The sequence below is a fragment of the Labrus bergylta genome, chromosome 19 (genome assembly GCF_963930695.1).
Source record: "Labrus bergylta chromosome 19, fLabBer1.1, whole genome shotgun sequence".
NCBI lineage: Eukaryota > Metazoa > Chordata > Actinopteri > Labriformes > Labridae > Labrus > Labrus bergylta.
Genome location: NC_089213.1, coordinates 14264128 through 14284346, shown reverse-complemented (window position 1 = coordinate 14284346; position 20219 = coordinate 14264128). Strand labels below are relative to the sequence as shown.

The 20219-nt window shown below is 38.3% G+C and overlaps 2 protein-coding genes across 4 annotated transcripts; both read left to right on the top strand.

The window, feature by feature from the left end:
* Nucleotides 1-1667: 1667 nt before the first annotated feature.
* On the top strand, nucleotides 1668-8421 carry LOC109990875 (sodium-dependent neutral amino acid transporter B(0)AT1-like). The gene is made up of 12 exons (XM_020643134.3): nucleotides 1668-1919; nucleotides 2967-3107; nucleotides 3222-3359; nucleotides 3450-3631; nucleotides 3717-3827; nucleotides 3917-4029; nucleotides 4175-4303; nucleotides 4570-4726; nucleotides 5445-5649; nucleotides 5748-5907; nucleotides 7379-7541; nucleotides 7708-8421. Exons 1-12 carry the CDS (start codon nucleotides 1724-1726, stop codon nucleotides 7852-7854), a joined length of 1842 nt encoding a protein of 613 aa, XP_020498790.2. The 5' UTR covers nucleotides 1668-1723; the 3' UTR covers nucleotides 7855-8421.
* Nucleotides 8422-11860: 3439 nt separating this feature from the next.
* LOC110006259 (sodium-dependent neutral amino acid transporter B(0)AT1-like) lies at nucleotides 11861-20127 on the top strand. 3 transcript variants are annotated; one of them, XM_020661434.3, is made up of 12 exons: nucleotides 11877-12145; nucleotides 13236-13376; nucleotides 13571-13708; nucleotides 13791-13972; nucleotides 14061-14171; nucleotides 14253-14365; nucleotides 14495-14623; nucleotides 15760-15916; nucleotides 16498-16702; nucleotides 16813-16972; nucleotides 18252-18414; nucleotides 18537-20127. In XM_020661434.3, exons 1-12 carry the CDS (start codon nucleotides 11947-11949, stop codon nucleotides 18690-18692), a joined length of 1854 nt encoding a protein of 617 aa, XP_020517090.1. In that variant the 5' UTR covers nucleotides 11877-11946; the 3' UTR covers nucleotides 18693-20127. The 3 variants fall into 3 exon arrangements, with proteins under 3 accessions (XP_065804294.1, XP_065804293.1, XP_020517090.1); XM_065948221.1 differs by having other exon boundaries at nucleotides 11870-12145; nucleotides 14061-14365; XM_065948222.1 differs by lacking the exon at nucleotides 18252-18414 and having other exon boundaries at nucleotides 11861-12145; nucleotides 14061-14365.
* Nucleotides 20128-20219: the final 92 nt, after the last annotated feature.

Here is a 20219-nt window from a genome sequence, read left to right as displayed (position 1 = left end):
GTAGCAATTTTTCAACTGAATTCCTTTTACCACTGGACTGTTTGAACATTACACAGCATGTTCAAGGTCACAGCCACATCAAAGGTCACACACTGGATTTGGTGTCCTCCGCAGAAACAACCCACTCCCAATCTGCAGTGCCTGGACCTAGCTGTGTCTGACCATCACACCATCCACTTTACTGTTCCTGTTTCCCTGCCTAGTAAGCGCACAAAACGCACCACCATGTTCAGAAACACTTATAACAGTGAATGCTGTTTATGTAGGCTACATAAAGTGTGTTTTATTATTCAGTTAGCCTTTGTGGGGCATTGTGCTCTTTTTTCAGTTGTGCATCTATATCTGTGCTGTGCTGCAGGTGATTGTAAAGCGTTGACTGAGGGGGCTGCAGAAGCTGAACCCTGCCCTTCTCACCTCCAAAAATAGTCTTGTTTGGTTTTTGAAAGAGAGAAACTTTGTGTGTTGAGATTTTGTTTATGTTGTTCTGTCCTGATTCTGTTGTAGGGGAGAGGAGCCATTTCTTTTGATTAATCTTTTCTCCTGTTTTTCTGTTAGCGAGTTAGGCAACATGCCTGTATTTCCTTTTCTTTATTTTATTTTGAAGTAAGATACATACCCACAATGCTACATCCTATGACATTTTCAAAAAACTCTTTAAAACCCACCTGTTCAACTCAGGTTATGGACTTGGTTAATTGTGGTGTCTTTGTTTGTTTTCTAATGTAAAACATAGTTGGGTCCTTGTAAGGCGGTATATAAAGTCAAGCAATTATTATCGTTATTAAATGACTGTTCTACATGAGTCTGGTATTTCTTGAGGTTTCTGCATGTTTAAATGAAGTTTTTCCTTGTCACTGTTACTTTGCTAAATGTTGCAAAATGCTGTGCTCATTGTGGATTTATGCAGGGCCTTTATAAATAATATATTAAAGAGTAAAGTGTAGACCTGCTCTTTTTGTCAAGTGTCTTGAGATAACATTTGAAATAAAAACAAAGTACTTGTGCCATATTGTTATACAAACAAAGAATGATTGTTCAATTGATATACTGTGGTAGTTTGCCATTTACTGAAGAATAGATTTTTCGGTTGAACTATTTTGCCATTATGAGGATAAACAAATGAAATTGGGGATGGATGATCAGGAGGCTGTAGTTTCAATACATGATGCATGATAAAATTAGGTTGCATGTGGACCTAAAATTAAGTTCAAAAAATGCAAATAACTACCAAAAAATGATGTTTTAACCAAACTGAACTCTGCCTCTTGGCCATATTGTGAACTTTATGAGCTTCCAGACTTTTACACGTCAATAAAACACCAAAAAAAAGCTATAAAAGCAGCCAACACATGATAAGTTCATGTCTTCAAGAAAGACATACACGAACAAGCTTAACATGTGTGGTGGTTTTGACAATTTATTCGCTATTACTTTCATAGTTTTTAACTAAACTTTTTAGGGTCGTTAAATGTATTTGTAGGATCACTATTTTTTTAACATAATTTTAATTAATTTAACTAAATTCAATGATGGAAAAATACAGGGGACAGTAAAGTGTAATCACTGGACAGTTTTAACTACCATCCTACTGTCACTGTGTTTAATGTTTAATCTGAATTCCCCAGGAAATGGAAAAGATCATAAATTTGATTTAACCTAGTCATGTACAACACTTCCCTCCCTTCAGTTCATGAAGTAACAGCTGTGAGATATTTGGTGCACCATGCGTTTTGTTCTTGCCAACCCAGGACTCGATAATAGGATCCCTTCCTATAAGGATCTAGAGAGAACAGAGGAGGAGGCTGGTGACCGGCCCAAGTGGGACAACAAAGCCCAGTACATCCTAACTTGTGTGGGCTTCTGCATCGGGATCGGCAATGTTTGGAGATTCCCTTACTTGTGTCAAAGTCATGGAGGAGGTAAGCTCAAGTGAAAACAGTAGAGACAACTTATGATCAAACTGTGTTCCTTGTATGTTGGTTAAAAAAAAGTTTTTGTACCCAGGACTACCCTTTATATTTTGTTTTCAAAAATGTTAAATATGATGAGTCTGTATCTCGATACAGATAGCTGGGATTTTAGATTGGCGATTCTCTCTTTTTTAAGCCTCACATTCAGCAATTGGAAAAAAAAAGTTAAAAGTTATTTTAGAAACAAGTCTTGCTTTTAATTTAATGCCAAAAAAGACTTTTATGTCGGGGCTGGGCCATGGCGCTGCTCAGAGGCTGGTTTTCTTGGAGGTTTTTAAAAGTATTCTTAAAGATCTGGAGGCAGGCATATCTGACTGTAGATGTATTGCCCTTTTTGAAAGCCCTTCTGAAACCCTGTATATTTTGCTGCTGCCTGTCTTGGCCAGGACACTCTTGTTAAAGAGTGAGACTGGATGAGACTTTTCCGGGTTAAATAAAAAAAAAAAAAAATAAAAATAAAAATAAAAATAAAAATAAAAATAAAAATAAAAATAAAAATAAAAATAAAAATAAAAATAAAAATAAAAATAAAAATAAAATAAAATACTGTGCATTTAACACCCCATAGTTCAGACTGGTGTTAAACAACAGTTGAATTTGTTCAAATCAGTGATTTTTTGGAAAATGCGGTGCAAAAGTGCTTTGAGTAGGAAGAAGACTAAAACTATTACAATTATTTTTTCATTTTGTTTAAGGTAATGGGATGCATGGATAGCAGAAAGATTCAAGTTTAGCAGAAATGTAGTCTTTAAACAAAGAGGATCATACATTTCAGAACAAACGAAGCACCCCTTTAGGCACATAGACTATCAGCTGGAGGGAATCACAGCAGGCGCAGGCCGAGCAGTAGGGGTTGTCATCACAGGGTTAATAAAAACGGCATTGTTTACAGGCAGGGAGTACATTACAGCCCAAACTACACACATAATATTCATAATCCATGCTCTATTTTTGTTGGGGGATGCTGATTAATTCCACCAATTGTACATTTTTCAGGCGCATTTATTATTCTATACTTGATCCTGTTGGTGTTGGAGGGAATGCCTCTCCTGTTGCTGGAGTTTGCAATCGGCCAGCGTCTCAGGAAAGGAAGCGTGGGAGTTTGGAGGTCTATCAACCCTTATTTAACTGGTATAGGTAAGTATACAAGGCTAGAACATGTTTTTTTATAAGTAATGAATATATGAAAATGGAAGAATATATTTTAATACGTTTGAGTGGGAAATCAGTTAATGATTCTGCTTTACTCAGGAATAGGTTCTATGCTGGTGTCGTTATTGATTGGACTGTACTACAACACCTTAATAGCCTGGATCATGTGGTATCTCTTCAATTCCTTTCAAAACCCGCTGCCCTGGTCCCAGTGCCCCCTCAATGACAATGGGACAGGTATTTCAAATTGATCACACTGAAACGTGTGAACACAAACTTCATTCATGATGAAAACATTTGCAGAAAAATGTTTTATTGCCCCTACAGGCTTTGTACCAGAATGTCAGAGGAGCTCAACCATGGATTACTACTTTTACAGAGTAACTCTAAATAGTTCGACCTCTATAGCTGAATCTGGTGGGATTCACTGGCCCATCGTAGTCTGCCTGCTAGCTGCCTGGACAGTCATTTGTATCTGTTACATACGGGGGATCAGCACCTCAGGCAAGGTTTGTCAAACTGTCAATCAAAACTTGCATTATTGAATCACCATCATTATATTTTAATGATTTCCTTTTCTTGTCACGACCTCAGGCGGTGTACGTCACAGCCATCCTGCCTTACATAGTGCTGACCATCTTCCTGATCCGAGGACTGACTCTTAAAGGAGCCCTGAGTGGAATAATATACCTTTTCACCCCAGATGTGTGGTTTTAAACTCTTCGGGATAAACCATTCCATGAATTCATCTCATATGCAAAGACACATCACAATGTCTGCTTCACTCTTTTCAGATCAATGAGTTGACGAAACCAACAACTTGGCTGGATGCAGGTGCCCAAGTGTTTTACGCCTTCAGCTTAGCATGGGGAGGCCTCATCTCGTTCTCAAGTTACAACCCTATTCAGTAAGAGATCATTTTAAAAACCCTGTTGTGTTTAATAACCATGTAGCACTTAAAGTGTTGTTCAGCACACCTCTATGCCAAAACTATGATGCTATTCTCAGCACTGGGCTTTGTCTAAATTCTGTTTTTCATCTCTTTTCCCAAGTAACAACTGCATGCAGGATGCTATGATCCTGACGGCCATAACTGGCTTCACGTCAATCTTTTCTGCGGTCGTCACCTACACAGTCATTGGCTTCAGAGCCACAGAGAACTATGACAGCTGTATCAGTGAGTAAGTGGATGTCTGTTTTGATATATTTAGCAAAAAAAAAAACATGTCATATTCAACAGTATTTTGCATTTTGAAGGGATTTCAGATGAAAGGTCTGCAACCGAAGAATAAATAAAATGTTAGGTCCAACAGCAAAAAAATGATAATGCTCCTCATAAGAATATTATTTAAAATGAAAGTGTTTACTTTATTTTCTAATGTAACTTCAAATTCTTCAGAGGTATGTGTGTTTCCTAAAACGTGTTACTGACATGTTATCTCCCCAGTAACATCCTGACATTACTAAATGCATTTGACCTTCCTGAAGACAGCATCACCACCAGCAACTATGAGGCAGCTTTTCACCATCTCAACAGCTCCAATCCTGATATTGTTTTTGGATTGGGCATCAAACCCTGTGACATGCAGAAACTTCTCAGTGAGGTGGCTATGTTGATATCTTTTCTAATTCCCAAATGATCACTGCTTATCTGCATTGTGTCTGTTTTAAAGCCTTTCACACTTGCAGAAAAAGTCATGTTAAAAACTCTCGGAGCTGTACGTGTGACCGCAAACAGCTGATTTATTCCCTCTGACTTAACCCCGGAGTTTCTCCTGACAGCGGCCCCCTATGTATTTTTTCCGAATGTCCGAGTGAGCAGATGTGAGAACGCAGCAGGATATTATCCGGGGAATTCACTTCGAGCGAATAGGAGAGGGTGGTGATGTTTATATCCTGTGACAGGTGCACAGTGCAGACTGTATGCACGAGACAGCTACAATCCCTGTGCAGGTAATTAAACAGCTGCATTATGTTTTCTGTTTGCCAGTACAGTGTGTTCTTCTCCGCACTTATGTTGACATTGTGATTCCGTTGAACTACACATAGCATTGATATGAAGGCACATATTCTAACTATAGTGTGGTATAGCAGTTGCTTCGTTTGCCACTTACGCGTCATTTTTTATAACATCACGTTTTTCCTCTGGAGACGCCACGCGCCCCCGTCTGACAGGGATTGTCTCCTGCTGTGAGGTGCATTATGTGGACAGTCAGGTCAGGAGAATTTCAGTCCTCCTGAATTTGTCTTGATATTGTCAGGAGGGCATAATGTGAAAACAGCCCTGTACTCTTAACTGTAACTAGTGTTTGTGTTTTTTAGGGAGTGGAGGGAACAGGTCTGGCCTTCATTGTGTTCACAGAAGCAATAATGGAGATGCCAGGTTCCCCAGCCTGGTCTGTCCTCTTCTTCGTCATGCTTTTTTGCTTGGGAATCTCAACCCTTTTTGGCAACATAGAGGGAGTGGTTGTCCCACTGAAAGATCTGAAAATGTTGCCCAAAAAATGGCCCCAAGAAGCAATAACAGGTATTTTCTTTAAAAGCAAGCAACACATTGAAAATAAAAACCCCGGGTAAATCAATTTTCAAAATAAATGGTCATGTATTTGTGCATGTGTGTTTCAGGAGTTACATGTTTTATAGCCTTCATCATCTCCCTCCTGTTTGCGCAGCATTCTGGGATTTATTGGGTAACTCTCTTTGACAACTTTGCTGGATCTGTTCCACTTCTCACCATTGGGTTTTTTGAGATGATAGCTGTTGTTTACATCTATGGCATTGACAGGTGCGTAAAGCTCATGTATTTTCTTAACATTGTATGGAATGATATAACAGACTATTTCAAGATTGATCTTAGCAGATGCAAATAATCATTTGTACAAACACCCCATTTCCAAAACAGTTGTTGTTTTTGTGTAATAGTGAACATAATGTGGTGACTTTCTAAACATTTAAACATATATTTCATATTTATTTGAAAGAAAAAAAAACACAAAGACAACATATCAAATGTTAAAACTGAGATATTAGATATGTCTTGGGAAAAAACATCTGCCCATTTATGCCAGCAACACCTTTTAAAAAAGTTTGGAAAGTGGCAACAAAAGACTGGAAAAGTTTTGAAGTGCTTAAAGAAAACACCTAGCTCAAGATTAATTAGGTTAACTGGTTAGTAACATGATTGCGTATAGAACGAACAACCCAGAGTCTAAGTAAGAATGGGAATGATACACCACTTAGTGACAGAATTGGGAAAATAGTGCGACGATTGAAGAAAAGTGTTTCTCAATGTAAAATTGGAAGGAATCAGTGGATTTCATTGTCTACAATTAAAAATATCATCAAAGATTCAGAGAATTTCCTGAAGGACAAAAAGGACATATAACTTTTATAGATTCTTATGGTGGCAAGTAAAAAAGTGATGACTAATTGTTGGCTTCAGAGGAACCCTCCTACCATGAGACTCTAGAGGAACATTGTGAATTCCATTAGCTTTATGGAAAAAATGACTTTTGTCCTGCGACTTCAAAAGGAGAAGGGAGAAGAATATTGGAGAAAATGGGATTTATACAAAGATGAAGACTCGTAAATATATCTTTTTTCATTAGAATGTTACATCCATAATGTACTGTGCCTTTTACATTCTTGTATTTGATCTTATTCATACTGTCTTGCCCTAGTCCTCACTTGTTCTGTGTTTCTTGTAAAACAAAAACGAAAAATAAAGTATAAAAAATAAAAAAAGAGAAATCTGAAGAAATCTCTGTACACAATCAGTCGATGTACACAAGGGACAAGGTAGTAAACCAGTATTGGATGGCCGTGATCATCAGTTATCATCCTACTTTTCACTAGGCTTCATGGACCTTCTTAGTGCCTTTACACATATTGTTTTGGTTCTTTAGTCCACATCTCTGCTGTTTATGGATCACCCTTTCAAACTGGATTTTCTTAAAAACTGTAATACATGTTTTTTAACCGCAGAGTAATAGAACGAGTTCTCAGTGATACTAATATATTTTGCACATTGATGCCATCAACATGCCACAAACTATAAACTGAGTCTTTTGCAATACAGAGCATTCTTTTACCTTCTCTAATGAGTAAATAACCCAATTTCATAAATAGATATCTTAGCTTGGATAATAATTTCTAAGGCAATTTGCTACAAAGATTCACTGATACATTATCTTGGTAAACTCAAACTTTACTCAAGACATGAAATGTACTCTAATGAAAACACTCTTGTGTGGCAGGTTCAATGAGGACATGAAGTTCATGATAGGATACAAGCCCTCCATCTTCTGGCAGGTTTCATGGAGATTCACTAGTCCTCTAGTCGTTCTGGTTATTTTAGTTTTCTATTTGGTTACCCAAAGTCAAGAAGAGCTCACCTACTTAGTCTGGGATCCAAAATCTGTAAGTACACAAGCTCCATGATCAGCTATCATATCATTTTGAATTCCGATCTAATAATATGGAATGCTAGACATTCATATGTATATGTTGTTCTTCTTTTTCTACCTCTGCAAATGTTGGACAGTGAGTGCATATGAACACACTTAACATGTTTTGTGCTTTACAGGACCAGTTTCCATCCCTGGCATCAGTACCGTACCCTTCATGGATAAATTTGATCATCTTCATTTTGGCAGGAATCCCAAGTCTTACAGTGCCTGCATACGCCTTATGTAGATTGGTCTTTGTTTACTTCAAAAAGACTAATAATTAAATACAAAAGGTTTACCAACTTTTCTTAACTTTTCAAACTCACTGTAAACCTATAGTAGCCTTTAATTAAGTGCATCACATACTAGCAAACATCTTGACAAATTGACATTATATTCAGTCAGAATTAGAAATTCTTTCAAATACTTAATGACATTGGGTTTGTATTTCCATGTTTCAGATCAGATATTTATTGTGTTATTCAAGCATTTAATTCTCTTAACCAATCAAAGATATAACCTTTTGGCAACTTTCACGTTATTCACACAATTATAATTCTGCGCTACAGAGCCACAATTTAATGTTGTATTTAAATCGTTTAGAAAGGATTGAAGCATTTTAGCTAAAAAACAAAAAACCACTATGACATTAAGAGCAAAGCTTTTTGTAACTCACCACGAATAGAGAAATTAATATGTTCTGATGCCAGGGGTTCTTCCCAGGTACAAAAGTTCACTAAATTGCATTTAATTGCATTTCTTTGCTAAATGTTTTGCACCAAAACAAAAAGTGAAATTCCTTGTATGTGTAAATGTACTTGGCAATAAAAAACTATCCTGATTCAAATGTACCTTAAATGCACAAAGTATTATTTTTGAAAATTTGTAATCCTTCCTTGAAGTGCATTAGACATGCATGTTTCTGTATTTTGACTTCTCAAAAGTATACTTTGAATACTTGTGTAATATGATTCATTTGCTTTTAAAAATAATGTTAAAATGTAATCCTAACGGTCCGCAAGGTGAAAATCACGTTCAGCCTACTCCATTGGAATCCTGACAAAAATCCTGAAAACTTTGGCAGACCCTATTTGGAAAAAATAAAAGTTTTTCATGATGTTTGTTGCAGAGATGCCAACTACTGGGAAGACAAGACAGGCAAAGAAAGAGGGAAAACAACGAAGCAATCGAAGTTAAAAGATTTAGGGACACAGCATGTTGAACGTCAAGAAGCAGAAGGCTAGCATGGAGGCAGCAGTGCAAAATGGAGAGGAGCTCACAAAGGTTAAAGAATAGTACTGAGGGCAATAAATAATCTGAGGTCCGAGTTTACGAGACGATAAGGTTGTGGTACAGTTGTAGAGTTGGTCGCCTCTCAACCAGAAAGTCGAGGGTTTGATCTCCAGCTCCTGCATGTCGGATAAATCCCTGAGCAAGAAACTTAACCCCAAATTGCTCCCGCTGCTTCTTCTGTGGCGTATGAATGTGTATGAATGGGATTAGTTAATATACTGATGGACACTTTACATAGAATAAATTCATACAGGAGAAGTAAGGCACTTGAAGAGAAACTAACTTACATGAAGACGAGATTCAACTTGAGGTTGGTGAACCTCCCACAGGGAGCTGAGGGGCTGGACCCCTAATTGTTTTTGGAGAATTGGATACTGGAGGTACTAGAGCTGGATCCTCTGCTGTGTCCAATAGTGGTGGAAAGAGCTCACCACGTCAGGCCAAGGAAAGATGACAGAGCCTCATTGAGAACCTTAATAATGAAATTCCTGAAATATAAACATAAAATTATTGTGATGATGTCCTGCCAGAGACAACCTCTACAAGAACCAACATGTGAGATTCTATAGCGACCTCATCACTGAAGGGCAAAAAAAAAACGGAGGCAGTCCGACTCTGCAGAGCTGAAGCAGCCGAGCCTGGGACTCATACACAGCATCATACATCTGGCTATATGAGTAGCACGTATAATGCCAACTACTGTTTGTAGGCAGAGTATTTCAAAGCTAAACAGACACACCAATGCAGAGGCAGAGGCCTGGGGGCTGGTGCTAATTTGCATACATTAATAAATCAAATCAGATCTGGAAGAGCCCTTTCACTGGGCCTTAGTTTCAGGGGCCCAACTTTTGCTTTGGGCGGGCCTGATTTAACTGCACAAGCTCTTTTACGTATTAATGGTTTGTGAGTGTGTGTGTGTGTGTGTGTGTGTGTGTGTGTGTGTGTGTGTGTGTGTGACCTAGCTATACACTTTGTTTAAACATGGTGAAGCTGTTAAGTAGCACATTGGCCAAGAGGGGGAGAGCTCACACTGACTGAACAACCACAGAATGGAACTAAGGTCATAACCAGACACAATAGCTTGCTGATGGAACAGGTGCTCAAATGTTTAAGACTTGATAGCTACATAACATACCAAAAGGTAGATCTAAATGGCCAACAGGGTACAGCCTATACGTTCTCAGGTGTGCATGGTTGCAGGAACATACCATGAAAAATTGATCAAAACTCTGTGGCACACCGAAAGTATCTTTACTGTATTGTATTGTGAGCGAATAACGAGTATCACCTGTAGCTTCCTTAGGTTCGCCCAGTACGTGCTGTCATACCAAAAGGTATTTTTAAACTATTTTAAAAAACATAAAGGTTAGGTGAAGCTTATTCTGGCCATATTTAACTTTGCCACTTTGGTGCACTTGATCAACTGCCAGACTTATTATTTAATGATTAACAAAAACATTGATAAGCAAACACATGGTACACCCGTCCATTTGACAGGTATATGATGTATCTGTATCTTGATTAATGAATAATGACTTTCATACCACTATAGTCAAATCATGACAGGTCTTTAAGGAAACATAAATTATTCAAAGTGTCTCATCATTCAAACATCGGAACTCTACAGACATTTAAGTCTTACAAAAATATATTCTCAGAAAATGGGACTATAAATGATAATATATATATAAAGGACAGTACTTAGACTGTACTCATGTCAGTGATTGAATAACTGAGTTTGGCAAGAGCTCATCTTTATTGCTGCTAGATTTGTCATCTGCCTTTGAAACACTGAACCACCAAATCCTCCTATCTACATTCTCTGAGCTTGGTATCTCAGGACCTGCCATCTACTAGTTTATGTCCTTCCTCTCAGGGAGATCCTTTAGAGTATGTTGTCGGGGAGATGTGTCCAGGTACACAAGGTGCCCAAAGGGTCGGTCCTCTTCTCTTCTCAATATAGACCAAAACACTTTGTGTCATGATCCACTACCATGGTTTCTCAAACCAGTGTTCAACATCCATGTTTTATTTACCCTTATTTTCATATTTGGACACAATGTCATGCTACTGTTAATTAACTTTCAGGTGCATTTATGATTCTCTACTTGATCCTGCTAGTCCTGGAAGGAATGCCTCTCTTGCTGATGGAGTTTGTTATTGGCCAGCGTGATATTGCAAAAAGATAAAATTCACTAGTGGTGGCTTGTTATATCAGCTTGCTCATTGCTGTTTTTTCCTCTATTCTATTATTTTGGGTTGCCCCCTTGTATCTGTGGAGGTGGTGGGATCCAGGATGATGATGGCAAAGTTACGGAGTATATTACCAACCCTTTGCATGGCACAGTAATAGCTAGAATTGTACAGGCTGCTTGAATGACAGACTGACTTTCATAAGTGAAGGAGATGTACTTTTGAATTTTTTTAAATGTTTTTACTTGTAGAGTCAGGCATTTAAATCGGAAAGAAAGAAAGCACAGCAGGCTTAAAACCAATTTCAAAGTGTCAACAGCAAGTAGAGTGATGTACCTGGACTGTTCACAGATGTTTTTTTTAATCCATGGCCTTTTTGGAGGTTTCATCTGGTTCTCGAGATACATGTCTACTCAAATAGCAACCACAGCTGTGATTTCTATTCAGCAGTTCTCTTCATGTGATCACTGTTGTTCATAATTTTATTTAACAACTAATGTGAGCAGGAGCCATAAATAACAGCACCTCAATGTACACTGCAGTGGTTATCTACCCCATTATCAGACTCAGGGTCAAACAATAATATGGCAACTGCATGGAAGAGTTGGTTTCAAATTGGGCAAAAGGTCAATTACTCCGAGACCAGAAGATTCAAACCCTGTGTCTTCACTCAGGGGAGGTTGCTTTTTATCAAGCCACTGTTTATTATGCTGAAAGTTTAATAAATTGTATGACTGAATGACTGAATGGAGTATGCGATGGCTAATCTTCTCAAGGAACAAGATAAAGAAAAGGACCATAAACCTGTTAAGACGTTGCCGGCTGCACATAAGCCCTCACTTTGACTTCCAAGAACAATAGAGTAAGATCTCTGATTCTGTTGGGGCACAATGAGACTTGTACTTCCTAACCCCGGTCTGGATGATAGGATCCCTTCCTTTGAAGATCTGAAGAGAATGGACAAGGAGGAAGGAGGAGACAGGCCCAAGTGGGACAACAAAGCCCAGTACATCCTAACCTGTGTGGGCTTTTGCGTTGGAATTGGCAATGTCTGGCGATTTCCTTACCTGTGTCAAAGTCATGGAGGAGGTAAGTCTGTTCATTCTTGAATGGCCTTTTAGAAATGATAATGTAGTTTTGGTATTGAACTGCCCTACCAGGAGGGACTTGTATGAACCTTGCAGAATTAGTAGAAAAAAGACCATGACTGTTATTAGATAACTAAACAGTGACCTACTCACTAACCTGTCCCATTGTGCAAGAAATTACCTGAATTTTGTTTCAAGTGAGTCATAAGCATTTAACATACTGTAAACTGAATCACCCAGAGAGAGATAGTGTTCTAGGGCGAACTACTGAATCTGGACAATTGTCAACTCACTGTTCAAGCCCTTTTGCCACAATCACCTTATACTAACTTAAAACTGTTTTTACTACATAAAAAAGACTGAAAATTAAAGCAAACCCTTCTACATGAGCTACAAAAGAAAATGAAACCATGCATTGATCATACAGGGATGTTAATGCCTCTTACAGCTGACACTGGGCCAGTGTTGGATGAAGCAAAGTATAGCATGCTTCCAAAAGAGCATTTGTTTTCAATTTCGAGATCAAGGTTCACAGTCACTGGGGTGTCCGATAGCCTAGTGGTTATGTTGTGCGCTCCATGTACAGAGCCTATAGTCCTCTTTGGACTATGGGTTCCAATCCAACCTAGTCCATTTGCTGCATGTTATCCCCTACTCTCTCATCCAAACATTTCCTGTATCTCTTCTGCTGTCCTGTCCAATAAAGGCAAAAATGGCCTTAAATAAATAACTTAAAAGGGGTAATGGGTCAGCTGTGGGTCAGACAATTAAAATAAACTAGGATGTGGAGAACTTACTGCTATATTACATGAACAAATGTCCATGCTGTGAGTACACATTTTCATCTTGCAACGCATGGTCTACTAGGAAAAATGCGCACAGTGCAAATTCAGCAGGGGCAGGCAGGCACAGAAGAAGTGGTCATTACAAGGTTTTATTAGTATTAGGTAGAGTTGACCTGTGGGACAGATTTACTGCCTAGATTAAAGATTAGAGTGCTTGCAAAGCATTTTAATAATAGACGAGGCTGGTTAATGGCATAATGAGTCGATGTATATGTATGATTAGGCTATTAACCATACATTTTCCAGGTGCTTTTTTGATTCCATACTTGATCCTTCTGGTGCTGGAAGGAATGCCTCTCCTCCTGCTCGAGTTTGCCATTGGCCAGCGACTCAGAAAAGGCAGTGTGGGAGTTTGGAGGGCCATCAATCCCTATTTGACTGGTATAGGTAAGCAAAATAGGATCTAGAACATTTTACACAAGGCAAAGACGAAACAACATTGACAGCAAAATCAATCTGTAAAAAGAGACTAAAAAAGATCCAAAGATTCAAATGTTATCAGCATTAAGACCTCATAAAGCTTAACATAAATAATTGCCTCCTCCTGACTGTGAAACTGTTAATTATTCTGTCATACACAGGTATAGCCTCCATGCTGGTGTCGTTATTGATTGGACTGTACTACAACACCTTAATAGCCTGGATCATGTGGTATCTCTTCAATTCCTTTCAAAGCCCGCTGCCTTGGTCCCAGTGCCCCCTCAATGACAATGGGACAGGTATTTGAAATTAATCACAGGGATACTTACGCACAGCATACTATCCAAACTTCATTCATGATGAAAACATTTGCCCCTACAGGCTTTGTACCAGAGTGTCAACGTAGCTCAACTACGGATTACTACTTTTACAGAGTAACTCTAAATAGTTCGACCTCTATCGTTGAATCTGGTGGGATTCACTGGCCCATCGTAGTCTGCCTGCTAGCTGCCTGGACAGTCATTTGTATCTGTTACATACGGGGGATCAGCACCTCAGGCAAGGTTTGTCAAACTGTCAATCAAACAACTTGCATTATTGAATCACAGCTGTAAAATCATTAAGCGATCTTCTTTCCTTTCATGACCTCAGGCGGTGTACGTCACAGCCATCCTGCCTTACATAGTGCTGGCCATCTTCCTGATCCGAGGACTGACTCTTAAAGGCGCCTTTACTGGAATAAAGCACCTCTTTACACCTGATGTATGCTATGATAAAAATAAAGACAATGTTTTATCTGCTATTTATACACAGAGACATTACAATGTGTACCTCCCCATGCAGGTTAATGAATTGGCAAATCCAACAACTTGGCTGAACGCAGGTGCCCAAGTGTTTTACGCCTTCAGCTTAGCATGGGGAGGCCTCATCTCGTTCTCAAGTTACAACCCTATTCAGTAAGAGACACTTATCAAAAAAAATACTAAGCAGCTAAATTCTTATTTAGATCACTTGAATTGAATGAAATATATAAACTATTCTTAGCTATGCTGTGTCCTGAACTTTTACATTTGTTCTTGTCATAGCAACAACTGTATGAAAGACGCAATGATCCTGACAGGTGTAACTGGCTTCACTTCAGTCTATGCTGCCACAGTCACCTACACCATTGTTGGCTTCAGAGCCACCGAGAGATATGACAACTGTATCAGCAAGTAAGTATATGCAGGTTTCTATATTTTTGCAACAATACTGATCAACCTTTTTTTTCCCCTTATTTTTCTTCTTACCCCTCATGCTTCATAAAAACAGGTCCTCTTGAACAGTAAGGGCTCAAATATACTTGCTTTTGAACCGTAGACAACTTGCTGCGTCATAAACGTAAATGTTCATATGCTTGCCTTTGTAAAACACGTGTTACTGGGGGATTCCTCTGGAGAGAGCACGACACAATTCAGACGGCGTAAAACAACGAAGTAGAGATGATCTGTTGCCAGCTATTTTAGCATGCATTTTTGGATGCTATGCAACAGCAATGACACATCATAGCGCGGGGTAGTTGAGGACTTCTTTTAAAACTTTCCGCAACTGTTGTAGCGGCTCTCTGGTGTCTCCAAAGTTGTCATTTCTGGTCTCATCACCATACAACTCTGCACTGCACCTAGCGGTTATATGCATACTGAATTTCTCCGTCTGCACCCACCCCCTCCCCTCTGTGCTCCCTCCAAAGCCTCACTTTTGGCCCCTCACTTACATGCACAAGTGCCATTGGTCCACCTCAGCTCATGCTTTGAGCATGCATGGGGTAGAGAACGAGCAGGGAGACAGGGAGGTGTGATTGGTTCATCAAATCGGTACCTTGTTTTTACAGGCTTACAACTGCTACAGATGACTGATTTTCTTCCCTCCTTTTTCAGAGCTCATGAATTATTAATGCCTGTCAGGACCTAAATACAATTTCAACCAAAATCTTATAAAGTGTATCTTTAGAAAATTACCAACACTGCCTTTAAGGGGTTCAAAAAGTTGACATCAAAATACCGCCATAAAGTTCATTATAAATTACACTTTCACTGAATCTAATCCGTATTATTTCTATATACTAAATGCTTAAAGGGACTTTTTTGGATGAATAAAGTCTCTTAAATTTGAAAGAGACAATTATAAAAGAGAGAAATGCACCAGCTTTACCAAAAAGGGAGTGGAGGCAGGTTTCTATACTTACACTAGGACCAAGATTGACTATCTTTCTTGTACTTTTTCTTTTAACAGAACATAGAATGTTCAATGGGTACAGTCATGTGAGTGATGAAAGCAATGTTTCTGAATCCTGACATACTTTTTTCCCCAGTAACATCCTGACATTATTAAATGCATTTGACCTTCCTGAAGACAGCATCACTACCAGCAACTATGAGGCAGCCTTTACTTATTACAACAGCTCCAATCCGGATACTGTTCTTGGATTGGACATCAAACCCTGTGACATGCAGAAACTTCTCAGTGAGGTGACCGAATTGATGAATATCTATCACATTCCAAAGCTATTACATCTAATCTTTATTCTAAGAGCTACAACTATTGATATATATACATCTATTATCATTAATCTCAATATTAAAGTGAATCTAATAGAGCTGCTCAACTTCGACCTCTGTAATTATTCGTATCTTATTCGTTGCTGTTTTTGCATGAGTCTGGTTCTGTTCAAGGTTTCTGCCTCTTAAAAGGAAGTTCTTCCTTGCCACTGTAACTTTGCTAAATGTTGCTTAGTGCTCATGATGGATTCATGTTGGGTCTTATAATATAACAACTTTTACCTACTTTTTGTAAAGTGTCTTGAGAAAACATTTGATTGATTGATTGATTGATTGATTGATTGATTGATTGATTGATTGATTGGTTGTTTGGTTGATTGATTGATTGATTGATTGATTGATTGATTGATTGGTTGATTGATTGATTGATTGATTGATTGATTGATTGATTGATTGATTGATTGATTGATTGATTGATTGATTGGTTGGTTGATTGATTGATCGATCGATTTATTGATAATCTGTATTTTGTTCATCAAATGCTTTTCCAGGGAGTAGAGGGAACAGGTCTGGCCTTCATTGTGTTTACAGAAGCCATCACCAAGATGCCTGGTTCTCCGGTTTGGTCTGTCCTCTTCTTCATCATGCTTTTCTGCTTGGGAGTCTCAAGCCTTTTCGGCAACATTGAGGGGGTTGTTGTCCCACTGAAAGACCTGAAATTGTTACCCCAAAAATGGCCACAAGAAGCACTAACTGGTATTAAGTTATTGTAGTTAAAATACTTTCCACAGTGACTCTGCAACCTTAAGTAGTTACCAGATTTCTGAATTTGTACTTTAACTAGTTCGTGTTCATCTGTGTTTCAGGATTAACATGTTTTATCGCCTTCATCATCTCCCTCCTGTTTGCTCAGCATTCAGGGCTATATTGGGTAACTCTCTTTGACAACTTTGCTGGATCTGTTCCACTTCTGACTATTGGATTGTTTGAGATGATAGCTGTTGCTTACATCTACGGCATGGACAGGTGAGTAAGGATACTGTTTTTGTCTAATGTGGTGTTGTTTTGTGTGTGTTTTTTTTGCCTAAATACTTTTGTTCAAGGTCAACTGTTATTGATATAAATATTAAATGTTATTGGTGTAAAGATTCTTAGATTCTTAAAAATGTAAAGATCTAACTGGAACGGTCCGCAGAGAGCTGGTGGGTAATAATGTTATACAAACCGGTCATGGGTCAGAATGGACTACAGCTTCTGCTTCAACTCTATTCACTGAGTTGAACCGGTGCCCCACTTAGGTTTTGCTTTGTTGTTAATGTGGCACCCTGGGTATTTTAATAGCTAAGACTATGCCTGTGATTATTGGTTATCAGTTATATTATTACATTGGTGCCCCCCACATTGTCATAATTCAGTGTGCGTAACATTCATACTATGCTCAGTCCTCAGTCTAGCAAGACTCTTACATTGACCTTTTACTTCTCTCAAGAACCATGTTAGCCATTTCGCTTGGCAGTTAGTAGTAGATGACTTACAAGCAGAAAACAACAAGTGCCTTATGGGAGGCGATTAACAGTTGTCATGTGGACCTAAAATGAGGGGAAGACAACTTTCTAAAAGTCTGCCCTTCTGTACACTTTGTAGAAAAGAGATTAAGTACAAAAGCATCAAACAAATCTCAGCTGGTGATGTGGTGTGGCAAAACTTTTGCTGAGCTGCTCAAGCATTATCAATAAGCAGCACAAGCAGACCGAATATTAAAGGCAGAAATTTGCAACATTTTACACATATGGTCATTCCATGTAAATTTACATACAATGTGCAGCTACAAGCAAACTAAAGAACGCTACCATCAGTGCTGCTAACACAACAATGCAGCTTGAGACAAGGACTTAGAACACCGTACAGTTAGTTAAAATGGCTTTAATCGGCGCTTCCTTGGGGAATCAAATCTTTGGTCTTAATTGTAAACAGTAGCTTTCAAAGCACATAAAGTGAGATCTACCTATAAGATAACGTTTCACTTTTATATACACAACGTTCAAATGTTTGTACAGGGGGCCTAGTTTTTTTATGAAGCAATATAGATTTGAATGAATCATCTCTTAATTGTAGCCTAGGATTTGATATTGTCTTGTGAAGGAAGGTGAAGGTGTATCATTTAATAAGCTTATTGTATTTTTATTATTAACTATATTTCTGTCCCCTATGTGTGTCAAGTTGTCTCTGTAAAATAGATGACAGGTACTTTTCTAAAAAGTCAAAGAGTGTACTCTAACCTAAATCAAACCTTCTTGTGTGGCAGGTTTAATGAAGACGTAGAGTTCATGATTGGTTATAAACCCTCCTTCTTCTGGCAGGCTTCACTGAGGTTCACGAGCCCTCTGATCGTTGTGGTTATTTTAGCTTTCTACCTGGTTACTCTAGGCCAAGAAGAGTTCACTTACTTAGTCTGGGATCCAGAATCTGTGAGTTCACAAGCCCACTGAATGAATCTGTGTTCATATAAAAATTTTTTTTTTTTTTTTTAGTAATTGTTGATATTAAAGCATACAGTGGAGATAAATAACATGGTCTTTTTGTTTAACAGGAGAAGTTTCCAGCTCTGGCATCAGTACCTTACCCTTCGTGGATCAATGCTGCTATCTTTCTTTTGGCAGGAGTCCCCAGTCTGGTAATGCCTGGGTATGCACTTTGTAGGCTGGTCTATGTGAGCTGCAAAAACAGAATCCAGGGGAACAATTAGACAAATTCCTTAAATCAATTATAAAAAATCTTTAATGAAGAACTCAAATTCTAGGATATATAAATCTCCACTTTTTAAAAATATGTTTTTTTTATATATCCCATTCTTCTTAAGCTTTGTTTGTCCATCTGGGCAGGCTACATTTTATACTTTTCAAGAAGGTTTTCGCATATCCAACTATTTCATAAAGTAGGTGCGGAGAGTGACAAACTATTACTTTTATGATGCAAGCCCGTCTCCCTGCTCTCTGCTGGTCTGCTCTCCTCCATACTGGAGGCTCCTGGTTACTTGCCTGCATTTGCATATAAGACAGACATTGACTTTCACATTTTTTAAAGTATGAAATGTATTACTTGAAAAGATAAATCACAACTTTTCAGTCCCTCTGAACACACTTGACAACGGTTCAGAGAGACTGAAACGTTGTGATTTTTAAAAAAATTGGTGATACTTATCAAGAGTAGTATGCGGTAGTATTTTCTTATGTATGTGTATGAGATAGTAGTCAGCCACTGTGCCTTTGTGACAAGCTACCAAAGAGCAGAAACAAAGCTACTCAATACATACCAACAGTCCAATTCTTTCTGATACATCCTCATGCAACTCATAGTCTGAGAGGTTTTTAAAAATGCATGGACGAATCTTCTCCACACCCACTTGGATGTGCATTGATCTTTCACCAGTCATTCCGACATTATTTCTCCATTTTCCCCTTTAAAAGTTTATTTTTCATGTGTTTTTATGAATGATTAATTTTTGCGTATTTAAAAATGAACCTGAATGGGCCCTCAATTACTACAAAAGAGTGTTTTTTATTCTGAAGTCCATACTACTTCTCAGGGAATGTTTAATTGAATTGATGCACACGTTCCTTTTATCGATACTGTGTGTAATTTCATTGTTAAACTCTGATGAATTTGTTTTGTGTATTTCAAGACTGTTTTCTAGTTTTAGTCTATACTGGAGTTATTGACAAGTCATATTTTATATCAATGTAGCTTGGTTGTTAATATTAAATGTTTTTGTTTAAATTGATTCTCGGTTGTTTTCATTGAGCGTATGTAACCATGCACAAAGTCATTAAAGCCAGGAGATCAATTCTAACAGAGCACAACATATTGGGTGGGAAATATTTCATGCAAGTGATAAGGAAATATGTATGTCTGTTTAAAAAAAATGTTGCTTTAGGACTGTTTTCTGACCCAGAACCAGCGGAAACTCAGACTGCTATACAGACTTGTACACATTGTGTGCTGTCTCTTCAGTCGATTTAATGTTCTCGTAACTTAAGTTGCTGCTATACTTTCCATCCACAGAGCACTTTGATGGATGCAACAGTGGGATTTGTAGTTTTTTCAGCACAACATATTGGGTGGAAAAAATTTCATGCAAGTGATATGGGAATTTGTATTGATTAAAAAAAACATGCAACGTGTTGATTTCTTATGTGTAGAAGTGTTGCTCGTATCCAGCTCTCTCCTCTTCTTCTAGTGTTTGTGCCACACTAACTGCCTTACTGGCTCAAGC

Bases quoted from the DNA above. Each gene is read 5' to 3' on its own strand.
- LOC109990875 (XM_020643134.3), top strand. From the start codon at position 1,724: ATGCGTTTTGTTCTTGCCAACCCAGGACTCGATAATAGGATCCCTTCC. The intron at 3,828-3,916 runs GTGTGGTTTTAA...CACTCTTTTCAG, and splicing joins TATACCTTTTCACCCCAGAT to ATCAATGAGTTGACGAAACC. The intron at 4,727-5,444 runs GTGGCTATGTTG...TGTGTTTTTTAG, and splicing joins TGCAGAAACTTCTCAGTGAG to GGAGTGGAGGGAACAGGTCT.
- LOC110006259 (XM_065948221.1), top strand. From the start codon at position 11,947: ATGAGACTTGTACTTCCTAACCCCGGTCTGGATGATAGGATCCCTTCC. The intron at 14,366-14,494 runs GTAAGAGACACT...TTCTTGTCATAG, and splicing joins TCAAGTTACAACCCTATTCA to CAACAACTGTATGAAAGACG. The intron at 18,415-18,536 runs GTGAGTTCACAA...TTTGTTTAACAG, and splicing joins TAGTCTGGGATCCAGAATCT to GAGAAGTTTCCAGCTCTGGC.